Below are 21,783 nucleotides of genomic sequence, written 5' to 3'. Positions count from 1 at the left end.
ATTTATTTTTTTTATTTATAATTATTTATTAACCAATTCGACATGCAATTCCATTGACATAACAAAATAAAGCAAAAACAGAAACATCAGGGATCCCTGAAGATACAGTACAATCAACATAGTTATTCACAGTGTCACAACACTTTTTTGTCATCACATTATTACACATAACTTTAAATAATACATACTGCTATAATTAGTAATTTCAGTACATACTTCTATACAATCAATAATTGGTACTGACACCTTATTTTCGTATCGAATTGGAAATTTTCCTTATACCATAAAAATAACAAAAAAAGAACAAAAAACACAATGGAAAAAAAAAAGGTAACGCACTTCTCTTTAAATTATTGGGTTTCTCACAGCGCCTCTCCTATATCCTACTAGCTCCCCAGAAAGAGTAAGACACCTAGTTTGTCTTAGAGTTCTGGAAAATGGTTTAGTTATGATCTAGTGAGCGCCTCACAGTGGGCAGGGATATTAAAATAACACTAAACTAATATGTATGGTATGATACAGATTTAATAAAAAATTTAATAAAAATTGATAAAAAGTTACAGTGTGTTAAAATTACTCAACACAACAATATCTCAATTTTCATCAATTAAAATCTCAAAGATACGAAAAAAATGTTCATGGATCCATGATTACAATGCAAGATTAAAATACAAATAAATTACAAATAAATTAAATTACAAATTAAATAAACCATATAACCGTAGTAGCAAAACGTGCAGTTCTAAATGGTTAAAATAGGCTGCTAATTGGATTGTTCCTAATTGGTTAGTATGGCTAGCAGTCCTAGAAATGGCAGTCTAGAATGCTGGTCTAGCAGTGTAGGTGATAAAGTCAATGAAACACTTGTATTAAACAATATATTGTGTATCCAAATACGGTGAAGAAAAATTGGGTTCCAGGATGTTGGTTAATGATCTTGGTTAATGTTCTAAGTCCCTTATGGGTGATCCAATTTTTAGTAGGTATATCCTATAGGTGGTGATGTGAAGGTGTCCAAGAAGGGGATGAAGAAGTGTACTCTAAAATTGTGTACTTTAAAAATACAGCAAAAAAATGCAAAAAATATCAACAAAATGTGGTATCCTTGAAGTGTGGAAAAAAATAAAAAATATATGAAAAAAATGGTGAAAAAAGAAGAAAATAAGTGAAAAAAAGGTGAAAAAAATTAATGAAAAAATTATTGGAAAAGTAGTTCAACAATAATATGATCCTTAATAATGAAGTGTTTGTTCAAATATCCTAAATCCAAAAAATATAAAAAAATATGTAGAAAGGATTCCCAGTGTACCTGTGGAATACAAAAACAAATGGTGCAATAACGCTAAAATAATCCTATACTAAATTAAATGAGGCTTACCATCAATAGCCAACGCGTTTCGGCCCTTCCTTGGGCCTTTCTCAAGACTGTATTGTGGTAAGCACTGTTAAGCCTCCTTTTATATTGTGGTCTACCAATCAAAATGCGCTATTTTTGCGCCAAAATATAGAACCTTTGAACCGGAAGTGTTAGTTTCCCATTCAAAAGGATCAATTTCAATTGTGTTTATTCCTATTTTTTGTTTCTTTCTATTAAAATTAAAAAGATGGTTCTTTACTTAATGTATTCTTATTCCCCTTATGAGTTGTTTTAGGTATATCAAATTTATCTGATTAGTGGGGTTAAACTTGCAGATCGCCGAAACCGGAAGTGTACCTTGTATGTTGGTATCACTTCCGGTTCGCGGTATAATGCTGGTGTCTTCTCTATTTTATTTGAGCATTCGCATCATTGGCAACTATTCAACATGCCCTGAGAGTTTGAGATACACTCCAAAAAAAGGATGAAAATGTCCTATTTTACGTGTTGGGCAGAAACGCCGAAACCGGAAGTGTGCACTCTGTGTCAGTGTCACTTCCGGTAGGCGATACACGGCCGCAACCATTCTCTCTCAGCTAGAGTCATCTTCTTCATTATGAGTGACTGCTTTATCGGGCTCATTTTGTTAGTTTGGAATGTGTCTCATATTCACAAACATTGTATCTATTATTGTCTTAATGGGTTAGCATTGATGTGTAATACCGGATGTGACACAATTTCCGGAAGCGGTTTTCTTGTCTCTATTTGTGATCATACTAAAGGTGCTAAACGTACAATCTACATACTACCAATAGGGCTAAAATCCAGATAAATAAACAATACCAAAATTGTTAAAAAGAATAAACAATCTATACATATAATATAATATGCCATATAAAATGTATATGAAATTGTATAAAATTATCTGACTACTAAAAGTATCTAACTACTAAAATACAGCTACTACACAACAAATGGACAGGGACTAAAAATATTGGAGTGTAGTGTATTAAAAATATAATGTATTAGAGATATAATGTGTTAAAAATATGAATGTTGTTTCTTATGGGGCTACATATCTAATGAGTGACCTATATGTATGCAGCTTATAAGTCTGTGTAGTTCAATGAAATTATTCTGATGAGTTAAATCAGATAATATGGGGTTAGAATGGTGTTCCAAAAATTAACCTAGAGAGGTCTCAGAAATCACTATTCTGGTTCGATGCCTTATTATGTCAAATATGATTGGATTAAACAAGATCATGAAAAAGTGCTAGTGATCCTAGATTTGGTTCTATAGTATATAGAGATATAGGATATATATAAAAAATTTAGAAAATACTTCCATGTTCAATTATTCCAATCTATAAAGTAAAATAAAATAGTATAAGCACTTGGAGACTTGCTATCAGTATGCAGAAATTGGACTGAAGAATTGGGCTATTTAAAATTGTATAAAACATATAAAAGATAAATATAAAAGTGATCTTTCGGGGTAATCTAGATCTTTGTGGTTTTTGTTTAAAGGAGGGGGTCTGAATAGGGATTATGCTCTTGTTTGGGAAACGGTATCTATTATACTAGTATGAAAATACATGTCAATAATCGATCTCTATTTCCTATTCTACATTTCTGAGCATATTTACTTTAAATTAAATAAATGTGATAGATCCTCCTTATTGTTGAGACCCCTGGGATAAAGGCAGTCTAGATTGAAGATCCATCTTGATTCTTCTATGAGAAGTCTTTTCTCTTGGTCTCCCCCTCTCCAACTGGGATTTACTAGTTGGATACCACAGTATCTGAAGTCTTTCTTGTTACCAGAATGCTTTTTTGTAAAATGTTTATACAGTGGTGTATCTGTGCTTTTATGCTTAATCTGTAACAGATGTTCCCTGATTCGGTCTTTTAGGGGTCTTGAGGTCTGTCCGATGTATTGGAGACTGCAACTACATTCGATAAGATATATGACCCCCTTACTGCTGCATCTTATATGGTCTCTTATGGGATAGTCCATTTTAGTGTTATGTGCAGTGAATTTGTTAGTTTTTACACCTCTTTCACATGCCTTACAGCTTGGGCATGGATAAAAACCTTTAATATCTCTGCCTTGTATGTCTCTTGTTTTCATCTTGGGAGTCTTTGGTATGCTAGGTGAAAGAATGCTCTTTAGATTATCTAGTTTTCGATAAACGAATTTAGGTGTTGCTGGGAGCCTCTCTCCAAGTACATCATCATCTTTCAAAATCGCCCAATGTTTCTTTATAATTTTTTCTATAATGTGTCTGTTAGAACTATACTTCGTTATAAAAGGAATGTTTAATATTTTGTCATCCCACATCGCTTGGTTCTCTTTCCTTTTATATTGTAAGAGATCTTTTCTGTCTTTAGTCCTGATCTCTGATATATTTTTCTCCAAGCTTTCATTATCATATCCTCTTTCGAGGAACCTCTCTTTGATCAGTGTGACTTGCTGTTCCCATTTCTCCGGATTGGAGCAGTTCTTCTTCAATCTGAGCATTTGACCCTTCGGTATGTTGGATTTCCAATTAGGATGGTGGCAGCTGTCTTGGTGGATATAGTTATTGCAGTCTACCTGCTTGAAGTGGGTTGATGTCTCAAGTTTGCCTTCAATTACCTCGATTTTTAGATCCAAGAATGTGATTTCTTTCATACTCAATTCGTATGTGAACTTGAGGTTATATGTGTGGTCATTCATGATCTTGATTGTATAAAGGAGATCTTCCATAGATCCTTTCCAAATTAGCAGGATATCGTCTATATACCTCTGGTATAGGACCAGGTCCGCGCTAGCTGGGCACGATTCCCAAAAGATTCGTTCCCATCGCCCCATGTACAAATTCGCATAGCTAGGCGCGAACCTGGTCCCCATTGCTGTCCCGCATATTTGGTTGTAGTAGATTCCCTGGTTGTAAAAATAATTATGGGTCAGTATGTAGTTGATGACGTCTAGGATAAAATTATTGTGTATTGTGGGCATTTCCGGGTCCCTTGTCAAATAGAAGTCTATGGCTTCTAATCCTCCCTCATGTGGGATACTCGTGTAAAGAGATGTCACATCGCAAGTGGCTAAGATGTAGTGGCTTTTCCATTCTATATTCTCAATTATATTCAGGATTTGAGTTGAGTCTCTCAGGTAAGAGGGGAGTTTCATTACATGCTGTTGAAGTTGCTTATCCACATATTCTGATAGGTTACTCGTTAGAGAACCTATCCCTGATATGATTGGTCTTCCTGGTGGTTTTTCAATAGACTTATGTATCTTGGGGAGGTAATAGAAAACGGGAGTGATTGGGTGTTTAATACTCAGATATTGGTATTCTTTATCATTCAATATTCCGTTTCTCCTTGCCTCCCCCAAAATTCTATCAAGCTCCATCTTGTAGCCTTCAACAGGATTGTTCCTTAGTTTTTCATAGGTCTTTCTATCTTGAAGAATCCTATCACATTCCTGGTTGTAGTCCGTCTTATCTAAGATTACCAGACCTCCTCCTTTATCAGCTGGTTTGATGACCAGATCCTGATTTTTCTCGAGGGACTTTATGGTTGACAGTTGTTCCTTAGTGAGGTTATGTTTGATCGTTTTCAGTTTGTTCTGGTTGATGTTCCTGATGTCATTACAAACCAAGGTGTCGAAGGTTTCTATCGCATTTCCTTTACTCATTACCGGGTAAAATGATGATTTCGGTCTCAAATCAGTGTGTTTATATACACTACTGGACACATTGGGGTTTTCTGAATTGGAAATGCCTATTCTTGTGGACTGGTGTTCTAATGGAGATTTGATGAAATGCCTCTTCAGCGTTAGTTTCCTTATATACTCTTTGGCGTTTACAAAGGTTTCAAACTTGTTTAAGCCTTTGGCTGGGGCAAATGAGAGCCCGTAGTTGAGGACAGAAGATTCTTTATCTGTGAGTGTAACTGTACTTAGATTGTAGATGCCCTTTGGTATGCTGTTCTGTTTTGGGGGGTTCATTGTATAATTAAAGAGAAAAGATGTAAATCCTGCGCAGAAGACAGATATGGGGATGGGGATTGGGAATACCTCTAGCTCTCCTCAGCGGGTACCCTAGTGTACCCAATATAAATAGAAAACGGTAGGGGGTGGAGGTGAGCGCCAAAGTAGGCTGAGGAAGGGGACGACCATTAGGCTGATAGAGTGGTGTCCACAATGTGGGTCCTCCTAATGATAGTTGTGGAGTAAGTGTACAAAGTATAATGATAAAATGGTTGTATAGGGTAAAAATGTATATCAATATTTATTCCACACAATTGGTAAAAATGTCGGTGATCTTCTAAAAAATACAGTAAAAAAAAAATAATAAACAATCATAGACAATCATGGATCCATGTTACAATAACGAAATGTTGAAAAAGACATAAAATCAAAATAAAAGTAGAAATGCACAATAAAAATGAGCTGATACACCTAAAAACGTTTGGCAAAGAATGACCTGATAGGCCAAGTATCTTAGTATGGATGGTACACTATGGTACAGTCCAGATATTGATGAGTGTTCTTATAGTTGTATTTATCCAAACAGATAGCAATGTGACAAAAGAAAGTGTCTTTATCTATATCCAATTCTGAAAAAATTCCAAAACAGTGTGTGTCCTATGCTTGAAAAAATAAAAATAAAAATACAAACTTAAAAAAGTGAAAAACAATGTGATCACTGGATGTGAAAAAAATGGAAAAAGTTACTTAGCAAAAATGTGGAAATCCTCAAACAAGTGAAGCAAAAAATTATTCTTTCAAAAGTTAATCAAAAAGTGTCCAAAATGATATAGTGATTTCTGTGCAGTGAAGTTGTCGCCCAGTTTGATGCAAAAAGACAAATAAAACTGTGCAAAAACCTGTAAAGAAAACAAACAATACTATAATATATACAAACTGTTCAGTGGGTATATCAGTATTATGCTTACTCAAATCAGTCGACGCGTTTCGGCCATGTACTCCTGGCCTTTATCAAGACTAACATTGTGAGTAAGCTAAGGGAATTTATAAGAGCTGTAGCTGATGTTTGGGCGCCAAAAACTAATAGGCCACGCCCCTTCCTGTTAAGTGCATTATGGGTATGGGCAAAAAGTTTCGTTTTAAGTCGTGCTATTAAAAAATTAATTTTAACTATTAGCTGTTACTGTGTTCTCAGGGCCAATTCTGTTTGGAATATTACCTTTACATATATGCCCTTGGTAAGCATATTTAGGGTTGGTAAAATTGTTTTCGACCTGCACTTCCGGTTTCGCTAATGTTTACTGTGTTTGCTTCCGGTTTCTCTTCTGTGTACTAGTAATGGCTTATGTCCTATGAGTGAATGTTAATGTTTTGCTTCAATGACTCTCTATTTGTTTGTTGAACAAACCCCCTTTGTTTATTAAAAATTGAAGCTTCCGATTTTTATTTTCGTTATATCTCTATGTTAGTTTCGTTAGGCACATATTTCACTTCCGGTATCGCTATTTTATAGCACTTCCGGTTTCTGTTGTTTCATATTTTCGCTACTTATAAGTATTGATACTTCTAACCTTAAAGCATGACAAATTGTGTAATATCAAGTTCCCACTCTAACCTTCCTTTGGCTAGTTATTGGATATAATGCGTGTTGCGTCCTTTCTTACTGCTAGTTTCACTAGTTTTCTACTTCCGGTATCGTTGTTACCTAACACTTCCGGTTCCGGTGGTTTTTGACGTGAGATCATAGAGGCTAGTGTTAACAATCTAAGCTGCCTTTAGGTAATAGCTGAATATATGGCGTTACATGTTGGGTACATAAGTGAATATTTTGATGTTTACCAGAATCATGTACACATCTCACTGTAATCGATGTGGTACAAATGAATAATGCATATAAAACGATTAGTGTACTTATATCAACTAATGATATAGCTCGTGTAATCTAACTCAGACACATCTCTCCTCCCTCATCATATCCAGATCCTACCAGTATTTTTCTCCATCTAACAAGTGTAGGCTTACTGTAAGCATAGATTCCCTTTTGTAAGACTGTAAGTCTGGATCACTCACTCATGTGCATATTAGAAAAGAGGCCTCAACTGTCTCCTCAGTCCTCACTCATTTTTGGAGCATCTCATATAGTGGCCCCATCTAGTTTCTACATTTTATGGCCCGATCTGGTTTTATATAAATATTTTTAGACTTTTTAAATATAGAGTTTTTAAATATAGAGATTTTAAAGATTTTAAAGGATTTTAACAGAAACTTGGGATGTTATAAGATGTTTTAAAGTATTTGTTCATATTTTTATTGGAACTAAATTGCCTGATCAAGATCTGACACCATGTTTTAACTTGAGCTATGAGCAGCTATTTGCACTACTGTCACTTTGATTTTAGGAGGCACCCATTATATATCAGCCAACATTATATATATGGCAAGATTGCACTTCATTAGTATTACCATCAGTTTGATTTTTATTAGATGTTGGTTTAAACACCACATAATGGTTATGTTATCATATTGTATCTTTAATGGATTGTATTTTATAACTGTTTAACGTATTTCTATGTGTCTGAGTTAGATTACACGAGCTATATCATTAGTTGATATAAGTACACTAATCGTTTTATATGCATTATTCATTTGTACCACATCGATTACAGTGAGATGTGTACATGATTCTGGTAAACATCAAAATATTCACTTATGTACCCAACATGTAACGCCATATATTCAGCTATTACCTAAAGGCAGCTTAGATTGTTAACACTAGCCTCTATGATCTCACGTCAAAAACCACCGGAACCGGAAGTGTTAGGTAACAACGATACCGGAAGTAGAAAACTAGTGAAACTAGCAGTAAGAAAGGACGCAACACGCATTATATCCAATAACTAGCCAAAGGAAGGTTAGAGTGGGAACTTGATATTACACAATTTGTCATGCTTTAAGGTTAGAAGTATCAATACTTATAAGTAGCGAAAATATGAAACAACAGAAACCGGAAGTGCTATAAAATAGCGATACCGGAAGTGAAATATGTGCCTAACGAAACTAACATAGAGATATAACGAAAATAAAAATCGGAAGCTTCAATTTATAATAAACAAAGGGGGTTTGTTCAACAAACAAATAGAGAGTCATTGAAGCAAAACATTAACATTCACTCATAGGACATAAGCCATTACTAGTACACAGAAGAGAAACCGGAAGCAAACACAGTAAACATTAGCGAAACCGGAAGTGCAGGTCGAAAACAATTTTACCAACCCTAAATATGCTTACCAAGGGCATATATGTAAAGGTAATATTCCAAACAGAATTGGCCCTGAGAACACAGTAACAGCTAATAGTTAAAATTAATTTTTTAATAGCACGACTTAAAACGAAACTTTTTGCCCATACCCATAATGCACTTAACAGGAAGGGGCGTGGCCTATTAGTTTTTGGCGCCCAAACATCAGCTACAGCTCTTATAAATTTCCTTAGCTTACTCACAATGTTAGTCTTGATAAAGGCCAGGAGTACATGGCCGAAACGCGTCGACTGATTTGAGTAAGCATAATACTGATATACCCACTGAACAGTTTGTATATATTATAGTATTGTTTGTTTTCTTTACAGGTTTTTGCACAGTTTTATTTGTCTTATTGCATCAAACTGGGCGACAACTTCACTGCACAGAAATCACTATATCATTTTGGACACTTTTTGATTAACTTTTGAAAGAATAATTTTTTGCTTCACTTGTTTGAGGATTTCCACATTTTTGCTAAGTAACTTTTTCCATTTTTTTCACATCCAGTGATCACATTGTTTTTCACTTTTTTAAGTTTGTATTTTTATTTTTTCAAGCATAGGACACACACTGTTTTGGAATTTTTTCAGAATTGGATATAGATAAAGACACTTTCTTTTGTCACATTGCTATCTGTTTGGATAAATACAACTATAAGAACACTCATCAATATCTGGACTGTACCATAGTGTACCATCCATACTAAGATACTTGGCCTATCAGGTCATTCTTTGCCAAACGTTTTTAGGTGTATCAGCTCATTTTTATTGTGCATTTCTACTTTTATTTTGATTTTATGTCTTTTTCAACATTTCGTTATTGTAACATGGATCCATGATTGTCTATGATTGTTTATTATTTTTTTTGACTGTATTTTTTAGAAGATCACCGACATTTTTAACCAATTGTGTGGAATAAATATTGATATACATTTTTACCCTATACAACCATTTTATCATTATACTTTGTACACTTACTCCACAACTATCATTAGGAGGACCCACATTGTGGACACCACTCTATCAGCCTAATAGTCGTCCCCTTCCCCCTTCCTCAGCCTACTTTGGCGCTCACCTCCACCCCCTACCGTTCATTGGATATTTGCCTGGTAGATTTCTCTTCATATTTATTTTCCTCCCACCTCTCTTGCCTCTGTGGGTTTTCTTTTTTCTGTTGGCGTCATGAGATCTTCCGGGCAGGAGTTCTTTCTTTTTGAGGATATTCTATCCAGTTCTTTTGTTGACGTCTGGTGTAACCCTAAAAAAGAATTTCCAGATGTGGAGGCTGTATTCTGAGTACTGGGGCGTAGGCTCAATGTCTCGTTGTTCCTGTCATTTTGCCTCAGTTTATAACTTTCTTTGGTCACTTGTATCGGAGTTTCTTGAAATACCCTATTTTCTGCATGGGTGGGGTATGTTGTTCTATTATAGTTTGTGTTGGTGTTATCTCACCAACTTCCCCTTCTATTTTGATAATGGCCTTGGCCTCTCGGTCTTCCGTAGTTCCAGGTATTATCGGCATCTTCCCTTTGGGACCTATTATTCCACCGGTTATCTTCATATGGGGGTCCCCCATATCTTCTCATCGGGAAGTGATGTATTGGGGAATACGGTTCCCTGTAGGAGTAGTTGGGGATGAACTCTCGGTTAGGAAAGTAGTCCCTTCTGTTATATCGGGGTCCATAGTGGGTTGTTCGATTATTGGGAGTTCTGAATCCCTGATAACCATCATCGAACCTCCTTTGTCCATATTGATGCTGTATGTTTCTTGGTGTTCTGTTATACTCCTGTCTGTGGGCGAACCTGTTGCCTCTTGGTCGTTGATCTCTCTCTCCCTCGGATCTCCCGACCCCCACACCTCCAGTACCCCCATACCGACACCCTATGACTAACTACGTAGGGTATTCATTGTTCACTATAGCTTGTTCCATATAAATTGTACCCCTAAAAGACGCAATTATCTGCCTCTGCATGTTTTCTGGCATACTATTAATTATACTTTTCCACTTGTAAAAGAATTTCTTAACTTGCATTTCTGAATTTACAGATGTATCAATTTGTTCCAAGATAATTTGATTTTGAAGTTTTTTTTTTCTTTCAAGCTTGGGGCTTTTTTAGATTTCCAATATTTCAGGATTAGGAGTCTTCCTGTAATAATTATGGTATTCAGCTGACGCATATTTTTAGATACAGTTTCTTCCTGGTTAATAAAAAAGAAAACATTCTTATCAGTTATTTGGAAGTTACATTGGTTAATTTTACTAACCCAATTACCTATCTTGTAACAAATTTTTTTAACTTTGTAGCAGTACCAGAAACAATGCTGCAGATCTGCACTGGTATTCTTACATTTCTGACAGGATATTACAGTTTTATCCCATTTAGCTTTTACCTGTGGGGTAATATAAATTCTATTTATAAATTTAGTATGTGTCTCCCTCCAGGAGGTGGAGACTGTTGCTCTGTCTATAAGACTAAAACTTTCTTGAATTCTTTCTGGCGAGACCCGCCAAGTTTCCGCTAACTTTTGTAGGTTATTGAGGCCGTTTTGAGAAATAATCATTCTGTATATTGTTGAGATACTGTATCTGCCTGCCTTAAAAAGATTTATAATAGGTTCTATTTGATCCCAATAGTCTATTGCCAGGTTACTTTGTAGTATTTCTTGTTTATAGTGTCTAATTTGTAAAAATGCATAAAATTCTTTGTTTTCTATCTCAAAATCTTGTTTTATTTTAGTAAAAGTTTTACAGGTCCATGATCCTTTATCTATCAGTTGATGTACCTTATTGATCCCTTTTTGAGCCCAGTTTTTAAATATATTTGATTCCAGTGCAGGCACAAAGCTGGGGTTTCCCAAAATGGGTAAATATGTAGAAAAAGAGCTGGAAGCATCTAAAATCTGTAGTATTTTTTGCCACGCAATAATTACCGTCTGGACAACCGGCAAACATTTAATTTTATGAGGCCATTTAACTCTAGATATATGGAGGAGGGCAATAAGGGAAAATGGATATACTAGGATTCTTTCCAGAGGAAGGGCTGTATAATAGTCAGCTTCAGTCAGCCAGTCTAATGCGATCTTGCCAATACAGACTAAATTATACATCTCTATATCGGGCAACGCTAGCCCTCCTTCAGTTCTAAACAACATAAGTTTCTTATATGAAATTGCCCTTCTTTTTTCCCCCCATAGAAATTGTATACATGCTTGTTTGAATCTGTTAAGGTCCTTTTTTTAATTATTATTGGCAGATTTTGCATTAGATATAGCAATTTTGGGAATAATAACATCTTAATTAAGTTAGTTTTACCTGTCAACGTAAGTTTAAATTTAGCCCACTTCTCCATGTAGTATTTTATTTTAAGAAAGATTGGTGGGTAATTAAAATCATACCATTCTTCAAAATTAATTGACAGTTTAATGCCCAGATAAGTGAAGTGGTCTTTTGTTTCTCTAAAAGGGGGGTTTTGTAGTGCGTTCTTATTTTTATTTAGCCAGTAAATTTCTGTTTTTGTAAGGTTGACTTTATAGCCCAAGAAAGCCCCAAAGTCTCGTAGTATTTGATTTAGAGCTGGGATATTTTTTTTTTGTATTAGATAATAAAACTAATAAGTCATCCGCATATAGCAATGTTGTTATCTTTCTTTTGCCTATATTAATCCCCTCCAGTTCTTTCCTAATCTGGATAGCTAGGGCTTCAAGCGCTAGATTGAATAAATAAGGGGACAATGGGCATCCCTGTCTTGAGCCCTTATGTAAAGAAAAGTAGTCCATAATGGAATCATTGATAATAACAGCGGCCGACGATGATTGATATATTGCTTGTATAAATTGGGAGAAATTTATACAAATTTATTCAACGCTGTGAATAAATGGTCCCAGGTTATGGAGTCGAAGGCCTTCTCTGCATCAATTGATACTATTGCTGCGTCTATATCTGCGGTGTGGGAATTCCGTGATGAATTTCTGCCTGGCATGAAACCCACCTGATCTTTGTGAATGAGTGATCCAATAACATGTTTAAATCTATGTGCAATTATGGACATTAAAAGTTTGTAGTCACTGTTTAATAGGGAGATCGGCCTGTATGAGCCGATCTCTTTTGGGTTTTTATTTTTTTTAAGAATCAAAGTTATAAGTGATGCCGCAAAATATTTTGAGCAAGGATTATTTTTAATAAAAAATTGGTTAAATAAAGAAACTAATAATGGGGCAATATCCTCCTCGAGTAGTTTATAGAGTTCAGCGGGTAGCTGATCTTGGCCTGCGGCTTTGTTAGATGCCAATTTTTTAATTGCATTAGTTACTTCAAGTAAAGTGATGGGTAGATTTAGTTCATCCAAGCTCGACTTATCTAGCCTTGGGACCCCTATTTTATCCCAAAACTCATTTTTAGTTTGTATGTCTATTACTGTCTCTGAGTAAACTTCTTTAAAATATGTACAGATATAGCTTTGAATTGCTGTTTTATTTACAATGCGGTCTTCTGTGGTTTTAATGGCTATAATTGGCTCCTTTTTTTTTTTTTGGCTCTGGTTAGGTTAGCTAAAGCCTTACCTGCTTTACCCCCATGTCTGTAAAAAAAAAAAAAACCTCTTCCTAAAATCATCTTGTGCCACCTTTTGTGTCAGAAATAATTCTCTTTCTTTTTTAATTTTTTGATATGTTAACCAAAACACCTCGGATGGGTCACTAATATAGGAATTATACACGTTACGTAGCTGTGAGGCGAGTTCTATGTCCCTGGCCACTTGCTTCCGTTTTTGTACTACCAAATATGCTTTTATTTCGCCCCTTATCACTGCCTTGAAAGTCTCCCATAGTGTTTCTGTTTTGACTCGACTTGTTTCGTTATTCTGCATAAATTCTATCCATTTTAATCTTAGCCATGCCTTAAATTGTGTATTTGTTGCAAGGTATCTAGGGAAAAAAAACCTGCTGAAATTCATTTCTTGCGGGTTACCTAATTTAATGTGCAAGGTGATGATGGCATGGTCCGAAATGAGTATTTCCTGTATTTCAGGTTTCAATTCTAAGCACAGCATTTTATCGCTTACTAGGAAGTAGTCTAACCTAGACAATGTGCGATGTGCATATGATTCACATGTAAATTTTTTCAGATCTGGATTTTGAATCCGCCAAATATCATTAAGATGTAGTAAATTAGAGAAATTCTTGAATATTTTGGCTTCTTGTTTGCTATTCTTATTTAATGATGGCTTTAGTCTATCCAATGTGGGGTATTTAACTAAATTTAAATCGCCTACCACGATTAAATTCTCCGAAAAATGGGGTAATAATCTTCTTTGTAGCTTTACCCAGAAGGCATTGTCTGTTTTATTAGGGCCATAGATATTACAAAATACAAATTTCGTTCCCGCTATTTCAAGCTGCATGATAAGATATCTCTCATCTTGATCTGTCTCCATATTAAGTACTTTAAATTGAATTTTTTTATGAAACAAAAGGGCAACCCCTTTTTTCCTATTCAAGCATGGTGTAGAAGGCTTTTTAGATTCCTTTCCCTTATTCTAGGACTGGTTGGGCTTCCAGGAAGGCTTGACTTTACCTTACTTGGAGGAAGGGGAGGAAGACTTGCCTTTAAAGTTACGAAAGGAACAATAATTACTCTGACGTCCCTTCTGCTTATTCTTTTTATCTTGAGGAAGAAAAGAACCCTTCACTCCAGTAATATCTGAGATAATTTCCACCAAACCAGGTCCAAACAAGGCCTTACCCTTGTAAGGAATAGCCATGAGCTTAGATTTAGATGAAACATCCGCAGACCAGGACGTCAACCACAAGGCCCTGCGGGCTAGGACCGTAAAACCAGAAATATTGGCTCCCAGTTTAATAACCTGTAAGGAAGCATCTGTAATGAAGGAATTGGCTAACTTGAGAGCCTTACTCCTGTCCTGGATCTCATCAAGAGGGGTATCCATCTGAAGATATTCAGACAACGTATCAAACCAGTAAGCTGCAGCGCTGTTAAAAGTGGCGATACACACCGCAGGTTGCCATTGTAGACCCTGGTGGACATACATCTTTTTTAGTAAAGCCTCCAATTTTTTATCCATTGGATCTTTAAAAGAACAACTATCCTCTATGGGAATAGTAGTCCTCTTGGCCAAAGTGAAGATCGCTCCTTCTACCTTAGGAACCATCTGCCAACACTGCTTAATAGAATCCGCTATAGGAAACATCTTCTTAAAAATAGGAGATGGAGAAAAGGGAATAACAGGTCTTTCCCATTCTTGAGCAATAATCTCTGCAACACGGTCAGGAACCGGAAAAACCTCCACCAAGGAGGTAACATCAAAGTATTTGTTCAATTTACTAGACTTTTTAGGATTGACTACGATAGTCAAGCGAAGGTATTCTAGCCTAAATCTGAAGGATACCACTTCAGCATCAGAAGAAGGAATTACACTGTCTGAGATTTCCCCCTCAGATGCTACCGACATGTCTTTTTCCTCAGGCTTATGGGAAGGGACACTCTGGATAGCCAGAATTTGATCAGAAACCTTACTGTTTCCTTAAATTTCATTTAACGCCTTCCCTGCAAAATGGGGAAAGCTGACAAGGCCTCGGATATCGCAAGGGATACCTGGGAAGCAATGTCTTGTAGAGAAAATCCTACAGGATTGCAAGATGAAACACAGGGCACTGTATGTGGAGACTGAAAAAGTTAGGACGCTTGAGGAGAAAGCTGCGGCATATCTGCAACAGGAGACATCTGAACAGCATTTGCCTGGGATAATGGTGACTCATGGTCAAATATTTTATCTCTATAACTTAAAGCTCTCTCAATGCATGAGGAACAAAAAGGAACTGGGGGTTCCACCTGAGCATCGAAACATAACTGACAAGCAGCAACTTCGCCTGGGATAATGGTTTGAAAAGCCTCTTGATCCATCTTATGTAATAAATAAGGATAAAGTGTAAAAATTCTTTATTTGAAAATAAAAAATAAATGTGTACTGAGCCACCATAAATCACCTCACAGTCTCAATGCCCAAACTGCCTAAAAGAAACCCCAAATATGAAGGTTTAATAAAGTCCCATATTAAATAAGACAGCTTTTATCTGTAGTGCCAGCAATCTCCTTGCAAAATAGAATTAAAATGGCACTTACCTGAAAGTGCTGTCCGGCAGCAGGACAGCTCACCTGGTTTGAGAGGGTACAGCACCTCACATGGATCTGTGAAGAGAGAAAAACTGAGTAAACCTACTCAGGTTTTCTAGTTAGGGTAGCAGATTCTTAAGAAAACGCAGTGAGGATTGTAGCTCACAAGTTCTCAAAATCCACCACTGCCCTACTGAAGAGACTGATGTGGACTAGGCTAGACCCCAGAAAAGAACAGAGTAAGCTTACTCTGCTCTAAAAATAATAAAATCTTCATTTAAGAAAACTCATCAGACACCTAAACTTCACCTCCTCCTTGCACTAAAGGCAAAGAGAATGACTGGGGTATTGTGGATATGGGCATTATATTTAACAGCTTTGCTGTGGTGCCCTTTGCCTCCTCCTGCTGGCCAGGAGTGATAATTCCCAACAGTAATTGATGATGATCCGTGGACTCACCGTGTCATTAGAAAGAAAAGAATTACAAACCATACCCAATAAACATCCCTCTGATAAGCACTGTACTCTGAGGGGAAACTGTAGACTGAAAACTCCTCTCTCTGAAGAATCAAATGCACATCTTCATTCTTCAACCACCTTAAGCGGAGGCAAAATAAAGACTGAGGTATGCATGAGGTTTGAGGATTTTTGGGAATATTTGCCTCCTCCTACTGGTAATGTAGAGTAATTCCCAAGAGTAATGGATCATGGACTCTCACCACTTGTATGAAAGAAATAGAGCTTAGAGATGTACACTTGTTAGATGATGTGTAATATGAAACAACACTGATTGTAATTTAAAACAAGACTGTCAATGTGTGGTTAAGTAACAAGATATATACAAACTATAAAATCTAATCATACCAACTGAAAAGGGTAGAATGTTTCTTGTAAAGTTACCATCTAATGGATATACCCTTTCCACAAGGTGATTAACAGGTAGGTGGGCTTGTAAGCTGACACGCCAAGGTAAGTACTTGCGGAACAGTGTGTGAAGGTGAGAGAACCAATAAAATTATCTGCAAAATCTGTTCAAATAGATTATATAATGAAACACAAAGCTTTGGGCAAGTCCTACAAAGCAAGGCAAGGAGCTCCACTCTGCAAATCCTGTAGGTGCGAATGCTAGGAAGTAGTGAGAGAGAAGCTGGGTAGAAGGAAAGGCAGAGTTGGGGGTATACTGGTAGAAAAGAGCACCATGTTACTCTTTGTAATACACATTGCTGTATTTGTTTGATAATCAATCAGGAACATGAGGGTAAAAACCGCAGTGATAGCCCTGAGTACAGAAGCACCAAAAAGAGGCTTTAATATAAAAACATCATTGATATTTAGAATGTTAAAGTCTGAAGAACAGGCAATATAAATGGACAAACTTTAGTATGTTAGCAGTGACCACAGAACATATGTGTTGAAATCTACCTATGTAAATATTGTCTGCCATGGGAATGCGTTAGCTCCTCTACAGCTGCACCTGGTGAGCCCATGAGTGTTGCCTCTTGATGTCAATATCTGGGAATAAGCCTTTAAAAAATGCAAGGAGGGAGGTTATTTGCACTGATGAAGAAAAGCTGAAATTGTCAGGAGTTATGATGTTTGCTTAAGTTTGTTATTCAGCAAGGCTAACAGGCCTTTCATAACTCGGTGGCTTCAGAAATGCATCTCAGGTAACTTTAAGAAATGTGGTCAGATGAATACAAATCAGATATCAGATCTAATGATGATGATAGAGTTAAAGGAAGTCATCTGTTTGGGAAATCCTCAGATGACTTATTTCATGTGGCAGCTCGTCTGTGCATCTGTCACATCCCTTTAGGCCTGATAGTTTTGGCCATGACAATACACATATTTAGTCTAAGCTAATGCACCTACTCTAGGTCAGACTACTTAAACAGATACAAAGAATGCTGCTTCCCTTGAAAATTGGCTGGGTTATGTCTAATCTATTAAGTGCACTTCCTTTTTTACAATAGACGCTGCGCGCCTTAGCAGACAGAGAAGCCAAAGGGCTCATTTCAGCTAACAACAAAATTACACGCTCAGCAGCATGTGCATAATAACCGAGCGCAGAGCATAGAATGATTATCTGAGCAGAACGCTGTAAATATGCTAAGAAACGTGGTGGGCAGAGGGTGAAGCTGGATGTGTAGGGACGACAGACAGCATAGCTCTCTCCTTTGTAGGATATGTAGGAACAGCAACACTGAACAATACAGCAGGTTTGATTTCTATTTAAAGCTTTATTTTTTAGATCAGAAACCAACAAATCAATCATCAGTTTATTGCACTTTAGAACTTTCTTGTCACAAACAAGAAGCTGAGAACAGGCCCAGAGCTTTAACAAATTTACTCTGTTTCAAGTAATAACCATTAATAAACATCTGAAAAGCAGCAATTTCTATACAGTAAAATATTTAGCAAATATAATAAGTCTTCTATTATAGAACAACCGTGATATACAGAATAGTCATTTCTTACAAACTGTAGTGTAATATATACATCCTGTCCAGTGCAAAGTAACAGCAGCAAATCCAGAAGCAAATATATCTGCATAACAAGGCCCGTCCTATTTGTCGCACCCTGTATGTATTGTGTGTGTATGTATATATATATGTGTGTGTGTGTGTATGTTTGTGTGAGTGTGAGAGAGAGAGAGAGAGAGAGAGAGAGAGAGAAATACAGTGATGCAGTGCCCTTGCCCTACTCACCCTGTACATATAATATATAGAACTAATGCACAGTGCCTGCGCGCCTCCGCCTGTACATATAATATATAGCAGTTATTCAGTGCCGATGTGCGCTTTACCCTGTGCATATAATATATAGCACTAATACAAATCACCTGCACTCATCATAAATATATATATATATATGCATACACACACACATTTTATATATATATATATATATATATATATATACACATATATATACACATACACACACACACACACATATATATATATATATATATATATATATATATACACATATACATACATATGCACACACACACATATATATATATATATATATACACACACACATATACATATATATGCACACACACACACATACATATACACACACATACATACACTGTATACTGTAGTGACAGAGTACATATCTCTCAGCTTCCTTATTCCTCAGTCTGCTTATACAATTTTATAACAATCTAGTAGTACTCAGTAGTTATCAAATGAGCTGCCCTAACGTTATCAATGTTCATATAATTAACTGTTACTGCTTGCACACACACAAGTGTATATGTATGAAACACTGAATACAAACCCTTTGATAATTTGATTACTGTCATACAGCTTTTACTGTTTTCTTAGACAGGGCCTAAACATGGGCTTAAATAATACTTGTCATGATGTGACTACCCCGTGTTGAATGCGTGACCTGTTTCTCTATGTACATGATTATATAATGTATGCAGCAATAAGGTTAAACAGGTGGATGAAAACCACGTGGACGAGTATTATCCAGTAACAGCCCAGCACACACTGATAATTATGTTGGAGTTATAAAGGATTGTAAAATATTGCTGTGACTGTCAGATTAGACTCGGGCAAACTGTCACAGGACACCAGTCAAGCACATAAGGACCAAAGCATGCAGCAGCAGCAGGTATGTGAAGAACATGTAACGTGACTTCCCCCGGGAGGTCAGGAGCCTGGAGCAGTACAGGCTTCGACCACGTAACCACTGACGCAGAGCTAGGGCTCCTCCTCGCATCTGAAATAGACAAAGTCACATAGTATCCAGTATCTAATATGGATCCCACAAGGACCTAATATTGTCCCAATAAGCAACTGACAGATACCCACATGAACACAAACACTTAAAACGTACTTTAAAACACTGGATTTTATTTCACTTACCTTTCGTACAACAACATGTTGGGTTGGATCAATTATTAAAGCTTCCCGCTCATCGTCTGACTCCATCTGGAGAGAGAACTCGTATTCCCTGGATAAAGGGCTGGTTTCAAGTCTAAAAATGACACAGACTGTTAGCAACTAATTTTTGGAGGTATTTGGCATATTACAGCAGCATATTTACTGCAGAACAACAGATTTATATGTAATAATAAACCAATATATTCACATTAAGAGAATAGTTATTTTTAATATTCTTCTACTCTATATAGAAAACATAATTTATGCTTACCTGATCTATTAATTTCTTTCATGGTGGTGCGAGTCCACAATACTCCTGGGAATTACTCTTCCCTGCCACTAGGAGGCAAAGATTCCCAAAACTCAAGAGCCCTTCCCACCTTCCCGGTAAACTAGTATGACGTATAGCCAGGAAAAAGTAATAATAGCAAAATAATAGGAGCAGGGGAAAAAATAAAGATGTGCACAAAAAAAATCATCACTAGACTCATTAGCATGAAATAAATTAATTTATCAGGTAAGCATAAATTATGCTTTCTTTCATACAGTCAGTGAGAGTCCACGATCCATTACTCCTGGGAACTAATAACCATGCTGTGGAGTCCACAAGTAATGAAAAATAAGGACGGGATAAAAAACAGAATTTATGTTTACCTGATAAATTACTTTCTCCAACGGTGTGTCCGGTCCACGGCGTCATCCTTACTTGTGGGATATTCTCTTCCCCAACAGGAAATGGCAAAGAGCCCAGCAAAGCTGGTCACATGATCCCTCCCAGGCTCCGCCTTCCCCAGTCATTCGACCGACGTAAAGGAGGAATATTTGCATAGGAGAAATCATATGATACCGTGGTGACTGTAGTTAAAGAAAATAAATTATCAGACCTGATTAAAAAACCAGGGCGGGCCGTGGACCGGACACACCGTTGGAGAAAGTAATTTATCAGGTAAACATAAATTCTGTTTTCTCCAACATAGGTGTGTCCGGTCCACGGCGTCATCCTTACTTGTGGGAACCAATACCAAAGCTTTAGGACACGGATGAAGGGAGGGAGCAAATCAGGTCACCTAGATGGAAGGCACCACGGCTTGCAAAACCTTTCTCCCAAAAATAGCCTCAGAAGAAGCAAAAGTATCAAATTTGTAAAATTTAGTAAAAGTGTGCAGTGAAGACCAAGTCGCTGCCTTACATATCTGATCAACAGAAGCCTCGTTCTTGAAGGCCCATGTGGAAGCCACAGCCCTAGTGGAATGAGCTGTGATTCTTTCAGGAGGCTGCCGTCCGGCAGTCTCGTAAGCCAATCTGATGATGCTTTTAAGCCAAAAAGAGAGAGAGGTAGAAGTTGCTTTTTGACCTCTCCTTTTACCGGAATAAACAACAAACAAGGAAGATGTTTGTCTAAAATCCTTTGTAGCATCTAAATAGAATTTTAGAGCACGAACTACGTCCAAATTGTGCAACAAACGTTCCTTCTTTGAAACTGGATTCGGACACAAAGAAGGCACGACTATCTCCTGGTTAATGTTTTTGTTAGAAACAACTTTCGGAAGAAAACCAGGTTTAGTACGCAAAACCACCTTATCTGCATGGAACACCAGATAAGGAGGAGAACACTGCAGAGCAGATAATTCTGAAACTCTTCTAGCAGAAGAAATTGCAACCAAAAACAAAACTTTCCAAGATAATAACTTAATATCAACGGAATGTAAGGGTTCAAACGGAACCCCCTGAAGAACTGAAAGAACTAAATTGAGACTCCAAGGAGGAGTCAAAGGTTTGTAAACAGGCTTGATTCTAACCAGAGCCTGAACAAAGGCTTGAACATCTGGCACAGCTGCCAGCTTTTTGTGAAGTAACACAGACAAGGCAGAAATCTGTCCCTTCAAGGAACTTGCAGATAATCCTTTCTCCAAACCTTCTTGAAGAAAGGATAGAATCTTAGGAATTTTTATCTTGTCCCAAGGGAATGCTTTAGATTCACACCAACAGATATATTTTTTCCATATTTTGTGGTAGATTTTTCTAGTTACAGGCTTTCTGGCCTGAACAAGAGTATCAATGACAGAATCTGAGAACCCTCGCTTTGATAAGATCAAGCGTTCAATCTCCA

General features: G+C 36.8%; 1 protein-coding gene across 9 annotated transcripts in view; it reads right to left on the bottom strand.

Moving 5' to 3' along the window:
• Positions 1–17,988: 17,988 nt before the first annotated feature.
• The window catches only part of LOC128666129 (golgin subfamily B member 1), a 438,305-nt gene continuing 434,510 nt past the window's right edge, over positions 17,989–21,783 (bottom strand). For all 9 annotated transcript variants that reach the window (XM_053720543.1, XM_053720552.1, XM_053720548.1 and 6 more), the window contains 2 exons: positions 19,656–19,767; positions 17,989–19,509 (listed from right to left, as the gene is read on the bottom strand). In XM_053720543.1, coding sequence (XP_053576518.1) covers positions 19,351–19,509; positions 19,656–19,767 — 271 coding nt within the window. In that variant the 3' untranslated portion in view covers positions 17,989–19,350. The remainder of the gene's footprint in view (positions 19,510–19,655; positions 19,768–21,783) is intronic.

Source organism: Bombina bombina, chromosome 7 (assembly GCF_027579735.1).
Source record: "Bombina bombina isolate aBomBom1 chromosome 7, aBomBom1.pri, whole genome shotgun sequence".
Taxonomy (NCBI): Eukaryota; Metazoa; Chordata; class Amphibia; order Anura; family Bombinatoridae; genus Bombina; species Bombina bombina.
Note: the sequence above shows the minus strand (reverse complement) of the source record. Positions and strands in the feature narration are given on the sequence as shown.